The sequence below is a fragment of the Uloborus diversus genome, chromosome 9, assembly GCF_026930045.1.
Source record: "Uloborus diversus isolate 005 chromosome 9, Udiv.v.3.1, whole genome shotgun sequence".
In the NCBI taxonomy this organism is placed as follows: domain Eukaryota; kingdom Metazoa; phylum Arthropoda; class Arachnida; order Araneae; family Uloboridae; genus Uloborus; species Uloborus diversus.
The window spans coordinates 34,829,583-34,847,943 of record NC_072739.1 but is presented as its reverse complement, the minus strand read 5'-3'; the positions used below and the strand labels follow the sequence as shown (position 1 = coordinate 34,847,943).

General features: G+C 35.0%; 1 protein-coding gene across 1 annotated transcript in view; it reads left to right on the top strand.

Moving 5' to 3' along the window:
• LOC129230152 (tropomyosin-like) overlaps positions 1-17,457 on the top strand; it is a 60,372-nt gene extending 42,915 nt beyond the window's left edge. Inside the window, exons 2-3 of the mRNA XM_054864554.1 lie at positions 11,742-11,867; positions 17,452-17,457. Coding sequence (XP_054720529.1) covers positions 11,742-11,867; positions 17,452-17,457 — 132 coding nt within the window. The remainder of the gene's footprint in view (positions 1-11,741; positions 11,868-17,451) is intronic.
• The last annotated feature ends 904 nt before the right edge of the window (positions 17,458-18,361 follow it).

The window sequence follows — 18,361 nt, the reverse complement described above, 5'->3', positions numbered from 1 at the left end:
AACTCTTCAACAAGTGACGGGCTGTTGTTCCGCTTTGTATTTTGATCATTTTTGATCTCTGTGACCAGGGCCGCAGAGAGCCAAGGCGGGTCCCTAGTCGGTTATGTCGCCGGGCCCGTTCCGCTCCCCAAAAAAAGAAAAAGAAAAGGGGGAGAAGAAGAAAAAAGGGGTAAAGAAGAGAAAAGGGGGGAAAGAAAAGAAAGGGAGAGGGAGAAAAGAAAATGTGAAAATAAGGAAAAAAAGTTTTAAAAAAAAAGAAGAAAAATCAAAACTGCTTATTAGAAACAATTAACTCTATTTTAACTTCCACAACAGTCCAATACCAAAGGAGTAAATATTACTTCTTTACGTTTTCTCTTATTCGGAGTTTTTTCCCTCCTTTTTTTTCATCCTTTCTCTCTCTCTCTCTTTTTTCCCTTGCTTTTTTTTTGCATCAGTGTTGCCGCCCCCCCCCCCCCCACAAGGCCCGGGCCCCTAGTTTCCGACTAGGCCGACATGGCCTCTCGTCGGGACTGATGGACTGGCCCACTGGCCCAGCGTCCTGCAGGACGGTGCGCCCTTACGTCCTCGACCCTGCGCGCCTTTGTTTATTTATTTATTTATTGCGCCCCCGAACCCATGCGCCTTTGTTTTGTTTTTTCCTCTCTCGAACGTGTGCGACTTTGGGTTTATTTATTTGTTTTTATAACTCTATTTATTTATTTTTTCCCCTTGTTCGTTCGTTTTTTTTTCTTTGGCACCTTCGTGTGTTTGTGTGTGTGTGTGTGTGTGTCTGTTTTTTTTTTTTTTTTTTTTTTTTTTTGTTTCCTCGAACCTGTGCGCCCTTTCCAGTCCGCCACTATCTGTGACACATTTCTAACAATTGAAATTCTCTATTAATGAGTGAAAATTGAAAGATTTGTGGGTTTTCTTCCCGCAAATTCACCGACGTTTTTCAGAAATTCCAACCTTGGCTATTTTTTCTCATATATGTCCATCAAAAAACAAATAATAATTTTAAAAAATGAAAGTAATAAATAAATAAAAAGTTGGAAATGTCATAAAAAATTAACACATTCTATTTGTACACAAAAGTGTAACTGTAAAAGTGTACTTTTTTTCAATCACATGAAAATTAAAGTACACGTACAAACCCATTCGTCAGTACTAATGGATACTAAGCGCGATTCATAGAATCAAAAATCCGGTAATGTGGATAATATCTAAAAGAATCCTTAAATAAGCAAACTTGCGGTTTATTACGATAAAAAGCAATGTTATGTAGCAAAACTTGCAAGACATCAAAAAATATCCCAATAATTTTTCACATTACTTCTTGAAAGGAATTGGTCAAGTGTCTCATGTTTCAAAGACATATGGAGTTTGAATAAATCACTGTTAAGCAACTTTATTGTTAATAGTTCTGCTAGAGTTGTGTCCGCATGATGACGCTCTAAGTATATCATTATGTTTGTTAGATTGCCTTCATCAAGGACGGATCCAAACATTCGAGGGAGGGCGATTAATTTTGAAACTTATCCTTTGAGACATATCCTGGTTTACACATGTTGATCACAAATGTTTCCGAGTTCAATTCCGGAACATTTCTAGAGAGAACCCAGAATCCGTTCTTCCTCTAATATCATCGAATGTCTTTTAAAATTTGCTTTTTTTGAACTTCAATGTCAAAAAATTAAAAAATTGAGATCCACATTCATTCCTTCCTCTAACGCCATCAGAAAGGCCTTTAATTCCGATTTTAGGACTAATATTTCAAAAAAAAAAAAAAAAAAAATCCAACAAACCACCCTCCCACAAACATCGTTGAAGATCGCCTAAGTTTCCGCTTTATGGAACTTCATTTTCAAAAACTTGTCGAGGGAGAACCCTGCCCTTCGCCTAAAGTTACAAAAAATGATCTACAATCGTGTTTTTAAGATTTCAATTTCGAAAACGATACGGATTAGCCCGAAATCTGGATCAACGAGGGCCGGAAAAACAAGGTTCTACAGTAATAACAACAGCAGCAGGCCCGTCCTTCAGAGGGTCAGGGAGCAATGGTTGAGTTTTTAAAAATAAAAGTTAAGTTTTTACATATAAGTGGGCGTGTTTTTTGTTGTTTTCCGATAAACTGTACATCGATTATGCACCAGCTCCCCCCCCCCCTCCTGGAAAAATTCCAAATGACGGACCTAAACAGTAGACTCTCTACTAAATCTAAAGAAAATTATGATCATAGCTCAAACTGAATTAGACCCTGAAAACATGTGAATAATGAGGAAAAGAGACTGTTTTACAAACAAAATTTGCTAACTGAATATAACACAATAACAATTGTGACGACTCTCCGAATGAAATTCTTTGTAGCATCAACAATTCTCTTTCCACTACGAGAACGAAATTAAGTAAAAAGAAAACGGAAGAATAAAAATCGCTTGCACATTATTACTGTGCGTAAGCGAAGCGAAACTCGGAACACACCCGCGCTTATTAAAAGCAACCACCTGCCTTATATTAGATTGTGTGCGATCTTCAGCAATACAACTTTAAAATTGATTGTTATTTCGTGTCAGATTTTTTTTTTTTTTAATTTAGTGCTTCTGCCAAACAACTATGTTATGTGTATTAGGTTGTGTATTTTCGTGGTCATGGTCACGAACAGGGGCATGCACGGAGGGGGGGGGGAACACCTGTTGGCCCGGACCCCCCGAGCCTGAAAGGGGTCCAATATCTTTAAAACTGGGCGTGAAATATAGGAGTAAACATTATGGAGGGGCCCGGAAAAGTCATTTGTGACGGGCCCAAAAATTTCTGTGCACGCCCCTGGTTGCGAATCGTCTGTGGTCTGCGTTTACTCCTTTTTTTTTTTTTTTTCAAGGTTTTCTCAAGCAGATTTTACATTAAAAATCATTTTTTTTTTTTTTTGTAAAATCACGCCCCCCCCCCCCCGAAACACATTAATATAGATGAACTGAAATTGCAAAAACTTGATCTAAATGCAAAGTTTCTAGATTACTATTTCCCATGATTGATAAGAAATAGAAAAAAATACCATAAAGCGCTGTAAACGTAATCTCATCAAAAACAACCTTGTTGTAAAAATTTCCCCGCCAAGAAAACCTTTAACTTTTCCGCACAAAAAAGAAAGCCTTCATCCTAAACCCCTAAACCCTCAGCCTTAAAAAGTTATGATATCTAGTTTACCCGCAAAGTATCTGCCAAACCAGGGCCGTATTCAGAGGGGGGGGGCTGACGGGCCCGGCTCCCCTCCCCCCGAAACCCGAAATGTTTTGTACCGTAAAACAGAAGGTTTTTTTTTTTTTTTTTTTTTTAAATTCCTAATGTCAGAAAAGGAAAATAACAAAGTTTTTTTTTATTCTTAATTTTGCTACTATTCAAAATTTATAATATTTTGCAGAAATACAGAAAAAGCAGTTCTAGTTCTCATTAGCTGCAAGGCACACTTGAAATTTAGACCTTTAATTAGGACTTCCTGCTCTCTTTCCCAATTCAATTCAGGGCAGTCCAGGGTTAAAGCAGGCCCTTTGTCAGTTCGGTAGACTTTTCAAGTCTACCAAACTGACTTCTGTGCACTTCCTCCTCCAGGGGCGTGCACAGAAATTTTGGGGCTGTCACAAATGCTTTTTTTGCGCCCCCTCCATATTGTTTACCCATATTTTCAACCCTAGGTTTAAAAATATTGGGCCCCATTTAAGCTCGGACCCGGGCCAACAGGTGTTCCTTCTCCCCTCTCTGCACGACCCTGCCCTCCTCCCCCTAAAACTCTTATAAAACTTACACTGTACTGATTTCGAGCCGAGGACTCCCCAAAGGCTGTGCCCCTATTTTCCGATTAGGCGAGTATCTTGTTACCAAGATGTGCCGAATTCAGCTCCTTGATACATCCTGAGTAAAAAATGCAAAAATCACGATTTTCGCGTTTTTGTAGCATAATTTTCAAGATCATTTTTGTGACTGATATGTTTCTTGTCTTGCATTTATTTAATGCCGAATTCAGTATCATGGAAGTTCTTTTGTTATTGTTTTTTTTTCTTACTTCTACTGCATACTGTTGATACCTTTAGTATGAGGGGAAAAAAACACTTACTCTACTCTACTTCATTTTTTGCACTACTTGTGATTAAAAAAAAAAAAGTTTGTTTCGAGAAATATTTCGTTGCATTTATTTTTAACTTAAAACGGGTGTGTCCTACAAAGTTAATCATTTTGTAAGACTGCAATCAACTTTTGAAAAGAGTAAATAAAGAGCTTCAAATAATTTCACCTGTTCGAGAGTCTTTGAAAATTATTTAAGTTTTTGAAATTCCTTGAAAAGTTCTTCAATTTTGTATCTTATCAAGAAAATAAAGTATGAATTGTCCAAATGGCTAGAATATTACTCTTCCGTTCTTATTTTCTGAATGTCTACACCATTTCTTTTATTGTTCAATTTTCATACAGTAGGGCATTTAATGGAAAAAAAAATGGGGATAGGGGGAGTGATCAAAAACAAACTTCACTAAAAGCCGATATGAGCAGATGACGAAGTGCTTCTCTTTTCTCCTCTCTCGTTTTTCCTCTCTGTCCATTAAGTTCCATGATTTGTCGAGCAAGCAATTTTTATTTTGTTTGATCTTGATTTGCAAAAGAATGTATAACTTTTAAGAGACTTTGTATGCCTAGTTTTTTTTTTCATATTTTCGTAGTCTCAATTCTAATATAAGGCCTCAAAATACAGATTTTTTTTTCGAAAATTTTCGGGGGAAAAACCCCCGGACCCCCTGAAATTATGGATGTTCTACATCCGACTTAAAGGGACACTCTCCTGTTATCCTTACCACTACAAGGTGAATAAGAAAAATAATAAGAAATTAAAATAACAACGTCCAAACAGTGGAATCATTAAAAATCGAGACAAAAAGTCTTCTATGTTAACATTTTTATGCGTTTGTTGTGTCTATATATACTATATGTGTGTGTGTGTGTGTGTTAGGGCAATGTGCTAATCCGGGCCCCTCCCGAAAAAAATATCTGGATACGGCCTTGTGCCAAACTATCATCCTCCCTGTTCTCCTCTTTCATCACATCGACTTCCGTTAGAACCTCCTCCCACCTTCAACTTTTCACAAATATGAATAGATCCTGTAAATTGTTTATCTTGTTTGGCGAAAAGCTTTTCAAAGTGAAGTGGTTGCTTGGTGAGCAAAAAGCTTCCCGCCAAACAGGATAAACAATTTAAAGGATCTATCCATATTTCTGAAGAGTTGAAGGTGGGAGGAGGTTCTAACGGAAGTAGATGTGATGAAAGAGGAGAACAGGGAGGATAATAGTTTGGCAGGTACTTGGCAGGCAAACTAGATATAATAACTTTTTAAGTTATAATACCTTCAAGTCCGAAAATGTTCAATTGAAACAACCCTGTTTTGTGTTTTTAAGGAACAATAATGGCAAGCCTAATTTTACGTCAAGTTATTTTCTGACCATTTAGATTCTATGTTCGTTTTGCGAGAATTGGGCTGTTTAAATTTTATTGCAATCTTTGTATCCTCTCTGTTGCATTGAAATTTTCTTGGAAAATAAAACACTATGTTTTAAATTATATTGTTTTCGAGTATTTTACAACTTTGCAGTAAATTCTACTAGTTTCTTTATTTGACGGATTATTCAGCATTTTCATGAAGTTTTTTTAAAAATGTTTTACAGCTTGCGGCCTATTTTAATCTAGCTTTTCACTTTTTATTTTATGACTTTTTTTCTTAAGTCGTATTTACTTTTAAGAAATACATCGTATTTACGTTTTAAGTTTTTTACGTTTTATGCGATAATTTTAATTGTTTGGAGATTTATCTTTCTTTTGATGAAGGTCTTTGTCTTGTTTAATGCCTAGTTTTGTTTAAAAAGTTCATTAAAAAGACGAAATAACGTATGTTATTACCAAGCAAAAAAAAAAAAACCTAAGCCATTAAATTTTTAAATTTGAAAGTGTCAGAAGAGCTACACAACTGTACTCGACGTCACATCTGGATACCCCAAATTTGCCACAGCGACTGCGCATGATGTGCGCGGACTAAGCTCATTAAAAGTCTTGCTTAAATTAATTGCAAAAATTTTGTCTGTTAACAAATTACTGCAAAACACGAATATCCACACACGTATTTCATATATTTTCAGTTCTTAATGTGTTATGTTTGTGAAAAATGCATTAATTTAGAAAATAAGCAAATAAGCAAACCAATAAAAAAAAAAGGGCTATTTTTCGCTTTCAATTATAAAGTTCATATTCATATGCGTATAGTTTCATATAATATGTCACGTAAAATATTCTAATGGTTTAACCCCAGTTTCGCACCGATATTTAAAATCCCCCCCCCCCCTTTAAATACATCAAAACTGAAAAACAGGGGGAAGGAAATTTCGTATCGTCAAAACTTAAGGGAGGGGACAGCATTCTAATCTCATTCATTAATTTGTTTCTCTGCTTAAATATAAACAAACATGGAATCTTAAAACAGAAAGCCCAATGAGCTTAGTCCGCGCGCATGCGCAGACGCTGTGCCAAATTTGTGATATCCGCGATTTAACGTCTAGTTGCAACTGTTGGATCTGTTTTATTAGTCTTGATTGGGAATTTCATTTCCAAAGACAACTTTTGAATAATTGTTAGATCTTAGACCTGTTCTAGCATTGCAATTGCAGTCAGAGAGTAACAAACCCTATAAGCTGAGGGTACGTACACAAGAATTTCGGGAAAATTAGTGATTTTCAAACTTTAATTACTGCGACCCATGATGTGCCTGGGGGTTGAATTTCCGTATATGTACTCAATGCCCGCCCCCAAGAATATGTATACCAAAAATCATTACCATAGCCCCCCGGGGGGCTGTGACAGAACCCCGAGAAGATACAATTTGGGAGGTAAAAACGAGGGGGAGGGAAGGGGATCAAATGGCACAAAAGACACATCAGTAGGGCACAGGGAATGTGTGTGCAAAATTTCAGCTCGATTCGTCTTTTAGTCTGGACTGTAGCCCTGTCAAAGAAAGCGAAAACTTTTTTGAACAGCGATTTTCTAATTTGAATTCCTCCTTCCCCCTGATTGTCCTGGGATTGTATTTTGGTTTATGTCGTCAGGGACCACTAGAGATTGAGTTTTCCAAAAATCAACTCCGGGGGTCTTTATGGGGCTGAGATACTGAGGCGTGAAAAACCCAGAAAACCCCAACTTGTTCTGTCTTGCAAACTGTTCCTTAGTTGCTTTTTTCTTTCGTCTTTCTTGGCCGTGGATTTGCTTTTGTTGGCTGCTGACGTTTGGTTCGCTTGGCGGCCGGGACGCTCCTGCGTCCCGTGATCTTTATGATGATGAGTGTACGAGTGCAAATCGGCCGTAATGACCAGATCTTTATTACCGCATTCTCAACATTTCTTTCTCTCTCTCTCTCTCTCTCTCTTTTTTCTTTTCTTTTCTTTTTTATTTTTTGATGGATATGCCTCATATTACAAGAAAATCATCTGTCATAATATGACGGGCGCGAATTTATTCTCCATTTCGATTCCATTCCCTTTGTAGAAACAAAAAGCCCAAAGAGTAGGGTCGGGTCCTATCGCAGTTCGTGATTGCGAAAAGCATAATTTAAATTCAAGGAGTCATAATTCAAATGCATGCCAGCGACTGGATGCTGGATGTTTTTTTTTGTCAGAATTCAGATTATTTGCGTCGAAATATATTTTCTGTAGGAACCCCCCCCCCCCCCTCCCTGCCACAAACTAAGCTCTGAGTACAGCTAAGGGCACTACATAAGGGAAGCTGACTTATCCGAATTTTTTTTCCAAAATCGTCGGTGGACAAAATTTGTTTTTATACAAAAGCCTCGTTGCAGAAAACTGGTGCCCAAGCTTTAGCTGTTTTGCCTGATTGATGTTTGATTATTTTATTCTGAAAATGAAGAAGATTTTATTAATATAAATTAAAAACAAATAAGGTGTGAAAATGAGATTCATTACAGTAAACATTTCTCGATACATTTTTGTTGAATTTGTTAACTAAGTTATCTTTCTAAATTTACCTTAAGTGATATTTTACTCAACTTATCATCAATTGTTTTACGACATAGCAACTAGATAGGGCCGGTTCTAGCAGTTCTGCCGTCCTAGGCGATATTGGCCAGCGCCTCCCCTCATTCAATAATAATAATCTTTACTAATAATAAAGCTCAAAGTCTCTCTGTCAGGATGTCTGGATCTCTGTGACGCGCATAACGCCTGATCGTTCGGCCAATTTGTATGAAATTTGACACATAATTAGTTTATAGGATTGGGGTGTGCACCTTGAAGCGATTTTTAGAAAATTCGATTTTGTTCTTTTTCTATTTCAATTTTAAGAACATTTCCCAAGCAAAATTATCATAAGATGGACGAGTAAATTACGAAATTATCATGACGTGGAATGGAAGAGCGAATGAACATAGCCAATTGGCGAGAAATTCATCATCCATTATTCGTAAATATACAGGCGAACCAAATGACCTTTTAATTTTTCTACTACGGGCAAAGCCGTGCGGATACTACTAGTAATAATATAAAATAGTAATGTATTAATAAAATAAAAATAGTTGTAAAGTGCTGGAAATTAAATTGAGTTTTTAGTTAAATTCCAGACTGCGTTTTCCATATCCAAACACTGGTTCACACCTTACACTCTTTTTTAACATCAAAGTAACATCTCACGGCACTGAATCAGTTATTAATATTTTCAAAAGACTTTTATATCACGCTATTTTCGCCTCTGAAATTCAACTGAATTTCTAGTTAAATTCTGAACTATATGTTTTGCATATCCAAGCACTGGCACACACCCTAAATCATAATTTTTTTTCTTTTAGCATTGAATCAGCGAAACTTATGGCGCTGAGAGACAGAAACAGATATTCATACTTAAAAACAAAAACAAACATAATTCAACTTCAAAATTTGCCGCCCGTAAAATCTACCGCCCTAGGCGGCTGCCTAGGTCGCCTACCCCAGGAGCAGGGCCTGCAACTAGCAAATATTATGACGTAGTAATAAATATTAAAAACAAGGTTGGATCCAAAGCTGTCTTAGAACCAAAATGCCGGATAATGGGCTTGTCCTTTTCAAGGGGTTTTAGGTATAGCCGTTTGTACGAAACAAAACCCGACACTCACCTACATTTAAAATGCCCCATAGATAGTGGGAGATAAACATAGGATTTGACCATTTTTTAAATAATTTGACAAAGTTTAATATTTTGTAACAATTAATTTTATTTTTTGCGCAGATTGATATTCATTTTTTACGCTTCTGCACATGACATCACAAGTGATGAAATACATTCACTGATGCCATTAGCGCACAGCGCAAATTATCATAACCTGGCAACGCGATTGACAGTAAAATGTGAACATTTAGCGGGCCAAAGTACATCACTTATGGTGTCATAAAGCCCGCGTTTTATTTCCAAAATCGGGCATTAAAAAATTAAATAAAAAATAACTGTTGGGAAAATAAAAGTTTTTTCTGGCTCCATGTTATTATAATTATCATTATTATTATTTTGTTTTATTTTTTATTTATTTATTTATTTTTGCTTATTCTATCAATTTTAGTGACTAGATGTAGTACTTTCGACTGAAGGAAACAACCCCATTTTGATATGGGCTCTAGAAAAGTCATTTTACATCCAAAATTTAAAAACTTTCAGCTTTTTACAAGGGATGAAGTTTGGCATTTTTTTAGAAGGACCGTTAAATTTTAAACAACAATTATTTTCATTAAACAACAAAGCTTTACAAAACATCTACATTTCTTTTACAGAAAAAAATCGTCATTATGCAATTTTTTTTCATAGTTTTCTTTAATTTTTATTCATGTTTCAATTGATTAATGATCATCTCATTAAATTTATCATCGAAAACTATGGATTTTTTATCAGATAAGTTGAACTGAAGCTCTTTAGAAAAATTATTTATGATTATTTTTTAAAATGTTCAATACTTGAGCAATTTTAGTTCATATAGTTATTTTGATTTTCAATTATAAATCTAATGACGTAAATTATTTATCAACTAGCTGCGTCGCCCGGATTTGCACGGTGCACCTCGAAAATAAAGTTATGTCAAGTGACGCGTGTTCAACAATCAGACTTGGAAACAAAAAGAAAAAAAAAAAAAAAAAAAAGCAGCAGTTGCGGAAAAATAACCAAAAAGGAAACATTCATAAGTATATACAATACTAGTTACATAAGCAAGGCTTTAAAATGGATTTCCAATTTTTCTTCTTTATTCTATTTTTGCGATTAGAAAACTTAGAAGTTGTGATTATGTTTCCCTTCCCGTGTTTTCTCATGTTATTTATGTAGAAGAAATTTAAATGCAGTCGCGCCCTTTTATAGCGAAATCGAAGAAACCAAATAGAAATTACAGTACAGAGTATACTTCCGTTCTTAAAAATGATAGTTTGATAACACACAGTAGAACGTGAAGGAGAATTAAAACTATTACGTTATAGGTTATAGCCATAAATTCGCTATAAACGGGCATGACAATATTTCAATATTTTATGTGTTCCGACCCCGGAGATTCATCTAAATATGAGGCCTTCTAGCCTCGGGGTCTTTTTTTACATTTAATATTAGTTCTTGGTATCAAACCTTTTTGTTTTCGTGAGAAACAGTAGAAATTAAACTATACAATGACCCATTTTTAAAGCAAAATATTTTTATGGGCGGCAAGGGGTAAAGGGTCAACTGCCCCCTCATTTCGAAAAGTAAAGGGGACTGGCGTTCTCACTTTTCAAAGTTAAAAATTAATACTTGAAGAGAAATGATTTTTTATAATGTGGATTGATTTATTTCACGAAAGTAAAAACTAAAAATTCCAAACAAATGATTTCTTCTCATCTTATTTAATAAGAGTGGAACTTTAAAATGGAGGGGGAAAGTCTGCGGTGGCCATCCGTTCCGATTTTTGGTGGCATTTTTCTCATTTTTAGAAGTTAATAAATCAGTAATATTCAAAGCCAGTAATAGAACCCAATTTTACAACAAAACAAAAGGCAGCTTTAGGGACCACGCCCTGTAACCCATACACTCTTCTGCTGACCCCCAACTTTTTCGGTGCACCAGTCGCCTATGCCTTTAACGCGGTTATCTCGATGAGAAGTAAATGCTATCCAAGCCCTATATATATTTTCATATAAATGCATTTTTTTTTTATCGCATTACCTTCGCTTTAATTACAATTTGCTTTAATTTAAGCCTGTGTGTATTATGTATTTATTGTATGTAATCCGCGTGTGTGTGTGTGTGCGTGTGCTTTCTACACAACAGGCTGAAGTGTAAATGTATTTTTGTAAGAGGCTGTCCTGTGTCTATAAATGATGTCACATTTTTTTCAGCATTTTTGACCCCTCCACCTTTTTGCCAAAGTCACATTTCACCTTAACCCCTCCCCCCATCTACCTGTTGCATGTCACGCTATTTTTCCTAAACATCTTCTTATGAAAAATACATGATGTCACATCCAAACCCTCCTCAATCAAAGTCGCAATTTCATGACCGCCCTTCCCCCTCTCAAAGCATGACATCATTTGTATACAACCCCTATTATGAAGTTTATTTTCTTGGTGCATTTAATTTTAACTTTCTATAGTTTTTTATTCAAAGACGATTTTTTTTAGTATCATTTGTGCATTGTTAATTTGTTTTTTGATTTATATTCATTGCATTTGTTTTTTTCTTTAAATAGGCAGAAGAAGAAATTCGAGCTCTGCAAAAGATGATCAAAAATGTAGAAAATGACTTAGACAGAGTTCAAGAAGACTTTCTACAGAGTAACACAAGACTAGAGGAAAAGGATAAAATCGTTCAAAATGTAAGTCAACTTTGGTTTAAAATATTGCATCCCTATAAGACAGTGGTGCCCAATCCCACTGCTCGCGGGCCACACCCGACATCCGGCCCTCTTAACTGATCTGTGTGGCCCGTTTTTTTTTATTTCATGTTACAAATCAAAAAACACTATTGGACCCAATGTTACGAATTTTGAGCCAAATATTCAGAAATTGGTTTCCGAAAAACAAAAGATGTAGGGTCTGGTGGGGTAAAGTGGTCATAAAATCAAGGTTTTTTAACTTAAGTGGATAACAAATAAAAGAAATTCCTTAAACATTTAAACTTTTTTTGTTGTTATTTTACATTACGTTAATGAAGAACACAATACATTGAATTTTAGAAAGAAAAATATTTATTTAAGTACTTTTATACCACTTTCTTTTCCCTATGTATTTATGACCACTTTACCCCATGGGGTGGGGGAAAGTGGTCATAGCATGGGGTAAAGTGGTCATACTTAAAAAAAGATGCAAAACCAGTATGAATAACCATATTATTTATATATTTTGGTTATTATAATGATTACACTTATAAACATGAGTATATGCATGTATACACGAGTACATACGTGCATACATGAGTATACAAGTATATACATGAGTATATGCATCTATGCATTAGATGCGAGTTATGTACACGTCTAGTCGAGTATATACATGTATATCCGAGCATATACGTGCGTACACGAGTCTTCACGAATATATATGTGTCATGTAGAAATGTGTTTGGTAGAGTATAAACGAGTATTTACGCGTATTGACGTATATATACCTGTATAGACGAACATCATGTGCATGAATGCATATCTCTCGAGAACATACGTATATACACGATAATATACGAGTATACACGTACATATACGAGTATACACGTACATGTACGAGTATCACTTACATATAAGTGTACATACGTACATATACAGGTATACACGAGTATGCATGAATATATGTTTATATGTCTAATGCGTATATGTATTTGTATACACCAGTATAGACGTATATAAGTACATATAGTTGTATATACGTAAATTAGGTGTATACACTAGTATCTGCACGTCATCAAATGCTTGTATGTAGGTGTCATTTAGTGTATCTATTCACGATTATATATTCATGGATATATCAGATGATTTTATGCGCGTGTATACTCGAGTATATAGGTAGGTGTTCAAGTATTTACCTGTTACGTGTTACGCATTTCATGAGGCTCCACCCCCTGCTCGTTCTGCTCGACAACCCCATTCCCCACCAGCGGCGGGTGACAATTCATGCCTTTAATGTTTTTGATGATTTAATAACCGGCCCCTTATCTCCGGTTACCTAAGTATAAGAGGGGTGAGACAGGGCGAATCCCCTGAATCTCCTACATCCAGCAGAACCAGTATTGACCTGGTAGACGTTGCCAGTCCGGAGGAGATTGGGTTACAGCCACAGACAGAAGCGCTCAGAAATGAATGCTATAGAATAGGCAGCTCTGCCCCTGCTCGTTTCGCTCGCCAACCCCGTTCGTCCCCTGCGGTGACTCGAAACCGACTGCGTTTGACAATTATTAATTTTAAGTTTCTTCACCCTGATATCCGTCCCCTTAACGTTTAGAGGGGTGAAACCGAACGGAATGGCTTAATCTGGACGTCCTGCATCCAACGGTACTAGCATTGACATGGAAGACATTGCCAGTGCATAGAAAATAGGTTTAGATACGCACAAACAGACAGACGCGCAAAGAAAATAATTGTAAAGATAAGCGAGTATATACGTGTATAGACGAATATATACCTACATAGAAATATTCTTGTAGACACCCATGTAGGTATTTATTGGTACAATTATGTAAATGCCCTTTTTTAGTATACTTGTAACTCTAAATACCGGTGTATAATCGTTTATATACAGGTAAAAGCACGTGTTTACACTCGTGTTTACAAGTTCATACTCGTGTACACACGCATATACGAGTATATACTCGGGCCGACATGTATACCCACATACAGACTCATGTATGCATGTAGTTACATTTATGCTTCTCAATGCCCGTATATATTTTAGTATACAAATATATAGTATACGTATATACAAGTATATACACGTGTCGGCGCGCTCATATACGTATTTACGAAAAGCAATGTATTTATTCGGACATGTGCATCTATATACTATTATACGTGTTTACGTACAGATATAATAGTATCACACGCATGTGTTCGTAAATTAAACTTTATTTCACACCATTTACTGTAAAAACAATACATGTTTAGTGAAATGAATATTTAATTAATATCTGCTTTGTACGTTAAGATTGAGTGACAGTAGAGCAACGATTTATGTTAAGCCTAATTATATGACCACTTTACCCCATCTTACTTGAATTGCTCTAAAATATTATGTAAAATAAATACAGGTAGCTGCTAAAGAGTAAGTGTTCTTGAGACATGTAGGAAGCTTCCCGTGCCGTCAGTTTGTTCGAAATTCACTTAAACAAAATTTCCCTGAGAAGTTAAAAGAGCTGTTTAGATTTTTAAGTTTTTCATATGCACACAAAATAATTTTTTTTTACTGAATAAAATATTGGCAGTTGTAAAATTTTGTATTCAAAATGTAGTTTCTAACTACCCTACTCCAAAATAAAAAAATTATACTTATTCGAGCATTTATTTCGAAGTTACAGCCATTTATTTGATGTATGACCACTTTACCCCATTATTGACCACTTTCCCCCACCAGACCCTATTCAATGAAAGAAGCAGTAATTGATAACAACTACTGGTTTGTAATTATCTTTCCGTTTCCGTATTTCCCCATGTTATTTTGAAAAATTTAAGTATTTTGAAACTTTATATGTGTTCTGGCCCGCAAGAATAATTTTAATAGAGGTTGTAAGGGTAGAAAAAGGTTGTGCACCACTGCTATAACATACATTGATTGAAGTCTATTAATAAATAGAATGATTATGGATTAATGGCTTTGCCATTTTTTGCCCCCGTCAGTTCTTTAACCCAAGCACTTTTTTGAAGTTGCCACGCGCGGCGATCTTGGATTTTAGGAAAAAAAAAATTTCAGATTTGTTTCATATCTCAAATACCATTCACTTGCGAGTAAGTTATTAATAGATAAATTAAAAAGAGCATGAAATGAGCTTTGAAAGAGTTTTTATATTTTTATTGTAGCTAAAAAAAAGCTCCAAGATATTTAAATTCAATGTTCGTGAATTTTGAACCAGAGTCGGAATTAAAAAGAAAAGCGATTTTCAGGCCTTTCGCAGAGTTCCAAAAATAAAGCAAGTGGGGAAAATAGTCAGTTTTTCAAAACTTCACGAACATTGTGATTTATTTTTATCATTTAATGATTTTACTCGAAAGTAACTAGTTTTTGAGGTATCAGACGAAAACTGGGATAAAGTACCAAAAATCCTTGATAACGGCGAGATGCGATGGGGGAGGGAGAGTGGGAGGGGGGTGGGAGACAAAACAACACAAAAACCTTAATTTTGGCAATCCTAACAGTCATACGATTGTTTAGAACCTACTCCGGTTCCTAAAAAAAATATGCTACTGCGGTGGGTGGGATGATTGAATGGACTAATGGTCAGGGCCTGATTACTGCATAGGTCATATAGAGCGTGACCTACGACTCCTGCTGTTTAGGGGCCCCCGAATGGCTAAAATTGTAAGTTTTGATTACAAGGGATCCCGAAAAAGCGTTTGGTCTTGGGCCCCTCGGTTTCTTAATCGGGCCCTGCAAATGATTCTGCGCTTGAAATTTATTTTGCGGCTTGTTTTGGTGCTGAACAAAATCCGTTCAAGCAACGATAAAAGTTTGACAACGTGTCACAACAAACACCAAACCCATAGCATTTTAAGGAAAAAGATATAAAAAGACAGAGAAAGATAAAAAATGTTTAAAAAAGAAATATATATATATATATATATATATATATATATATATATTAGGGTGTGTCTTATAATGCACTTTTTAAAAAAGTTTTGAATTTCTTATGGGGCACCCCTTTAATTGCTTCCTTTTGATGAAAAAATACACACATAAAAGTTTCATAGAATTTGAACATAATTTAGGGGGTGCTACCAGTGATTAAAATTACATTCATAGTGAAAAATATGATGTAAAAACCAACTCTTGACAAGAACAACCTAATTTCAACATGAAATTAGGTTGGTTGGGTTTAACATAACACAAATACCTATTTCTCATATATACTAGAAAATAATGAGCATTTCATGGTTGTCATTTTATGTAATAATGTCGAAAAAGCATTTGAAAGTTCGGTAATGCCATTCATATCACAGGTTTACACTTTCGGTCTTTTACATTCAGCAATATTGTAATTTTTCTCTTAGTTACTTCCGTGTGACAATACAAACTTTTCACTGATTGCTACTAAATAAATAAATTTAAAAAAAAAATGAAAAGAGAGAGAATTGACAAATTTTGCAACAGTGGTAGCACCCTCTAAATATTATTCAATTTTTATTTTTCATATATGAGAATTTTTTTTTCATCCAAAGGAACAAAATGAGAGGGTGCCTCATGAAAAAATAACACCTTTAAAAATAAGACGCACCCTAATATATATATATATATATATATATATATATATATATACAAGGGCGCCCATATAGGGGGGCAAGGAGGGGCTCGAGCCCCCCCCCCCCCTAGAAATGAGAACTTCGTCGCTTTTAGTACTTTTTTCTTCCCAAAAGTATAAAAATATTTCTTCTTCAGCCATTAATGAATACATAATTCAAAATGTCAAATTTTAATGATTCAAATCTGTTCTGAAATCTGCCTCCATGGGGAAAATATTCTGCTAAACCATGATTAAAATATCTGAGCCCCCTCTTGCAATTTTGCATATGGGCGCCCATATATATAGACTTTTTGGATGATGAAATATTGAGTCTAACTAAGGGAGCCAAATTAAGGTGCGTAGTCAGTCTCAAAATGAGCTTTTGAACGAAAGAAGAATCTTGTATCGTTAAAAAATAAAGTTGTAATGGATGCCACATATCTAATTCCTCTTTCATTTTATGACCTCTTTGCCCCACCGCTTCTTTATTATCCAGAATTATTTTTCAAGTCAAAAACATTCAAATATGAAAAACATAAACATTTATTGATAGAAAAATGTTCTTTTTATAATTTTTGTGCTTTATTGAACGAGATTGTATACCCGAAAATTCATTTTAATTTGAAACAAGCAATTTTATTTAAAAATTCAAAAAAAAAAAAAAAAAAATCGTTTGATGACCCTTATTTTTGCATACAAAAAAGTTTATTTTTGCATACAAAAAAGTTGGAAATCATTCTAGGATTTTTTTTATACATATATATAAAGAAGGGCTTGCAACGCTGAGTCAATTGCGCCACCAATGGCAGATCAGGGTTTTTTTTTTTTTTAAAGACCTCCTAGAATGATTTCCAACTTTTTTTGTGTGCAAAAATGATGGTCAACTAACGAAATCGTATTTTAAGAAGCATAAATTTAATAATAGGTTATCCCTTTTCAATTTCTCAGTGTTCCCATTCTTCAAAATTTCTAACTTTTTTTAGGTGTGAAAGGGAGCATTTTTTTTTTTTTTAATATTTTAGGTAGTTGCGAAGTTGAATTTTTAAAGAAAAAGGTCTGTTAAAAATTCAAACTAATTTTCTGGTATAAAATCATGGGCGGATTTATAGGGGGTCAGAGGGGGGGCAATGCCCCCCCCCCCAGTTTTGGAAGGACTTTATATAGTAACAACACATCTTCCAAAAATTAAAAAAAAAAAAAATCATTATTTTTTCGTTTTTGAATAGTTTAGAAGAGAATGGGTGGATTTATAGGGGGGGGGGGGGAAGGGGACAATGCCCCCAGTTTTTCGAGGAGTTTATAAAGTAACAACTTATCTTCCAAAATCTTATAACCAAAAAAAAAAAATCATGATTTTTTCTTTTTTGAATAGGAAATTAAAGTTTATTTTTTCTTTTAAACTTAAATCAGCCGTTTCTTACAAAGTTTGAACAACACTGTACAAGTGCATAATCTACTACTCAAGTGCAAATTATTGATAGGTTCTAAAATCCCAGAAAAGAATTGGCGTAGTATAGCCTACAAGGGCTCTTGAACCAAAAAACCAATCTAACCAACCAAACCTTGAAAATAATTAGACAAGTCTTTGAAACTCCTAAGCAAAGTTTGCTTCAATTTTATTTCTTATCAAGTGTATAAATTAAGAATTGTTCAAATTTGTAGTATGTACTCTCTTGATACCTATTCTCTAAATCTGTGCACCATTTCTTTTAAAGTATTAACTTGCATCACAAAGCACTTTTAAAGCGTAAAACTTAAAAAAAAAATTATTTGCCTATTATTTCCAATTAACCCTTATAAGACTTCAAAATGCAGAATTTTATATCCATTTTAGATAATTTCCTCGGGGGGAGTAACCCCCGGGCCCCCTAAAACTGGAGATATTCTATATCC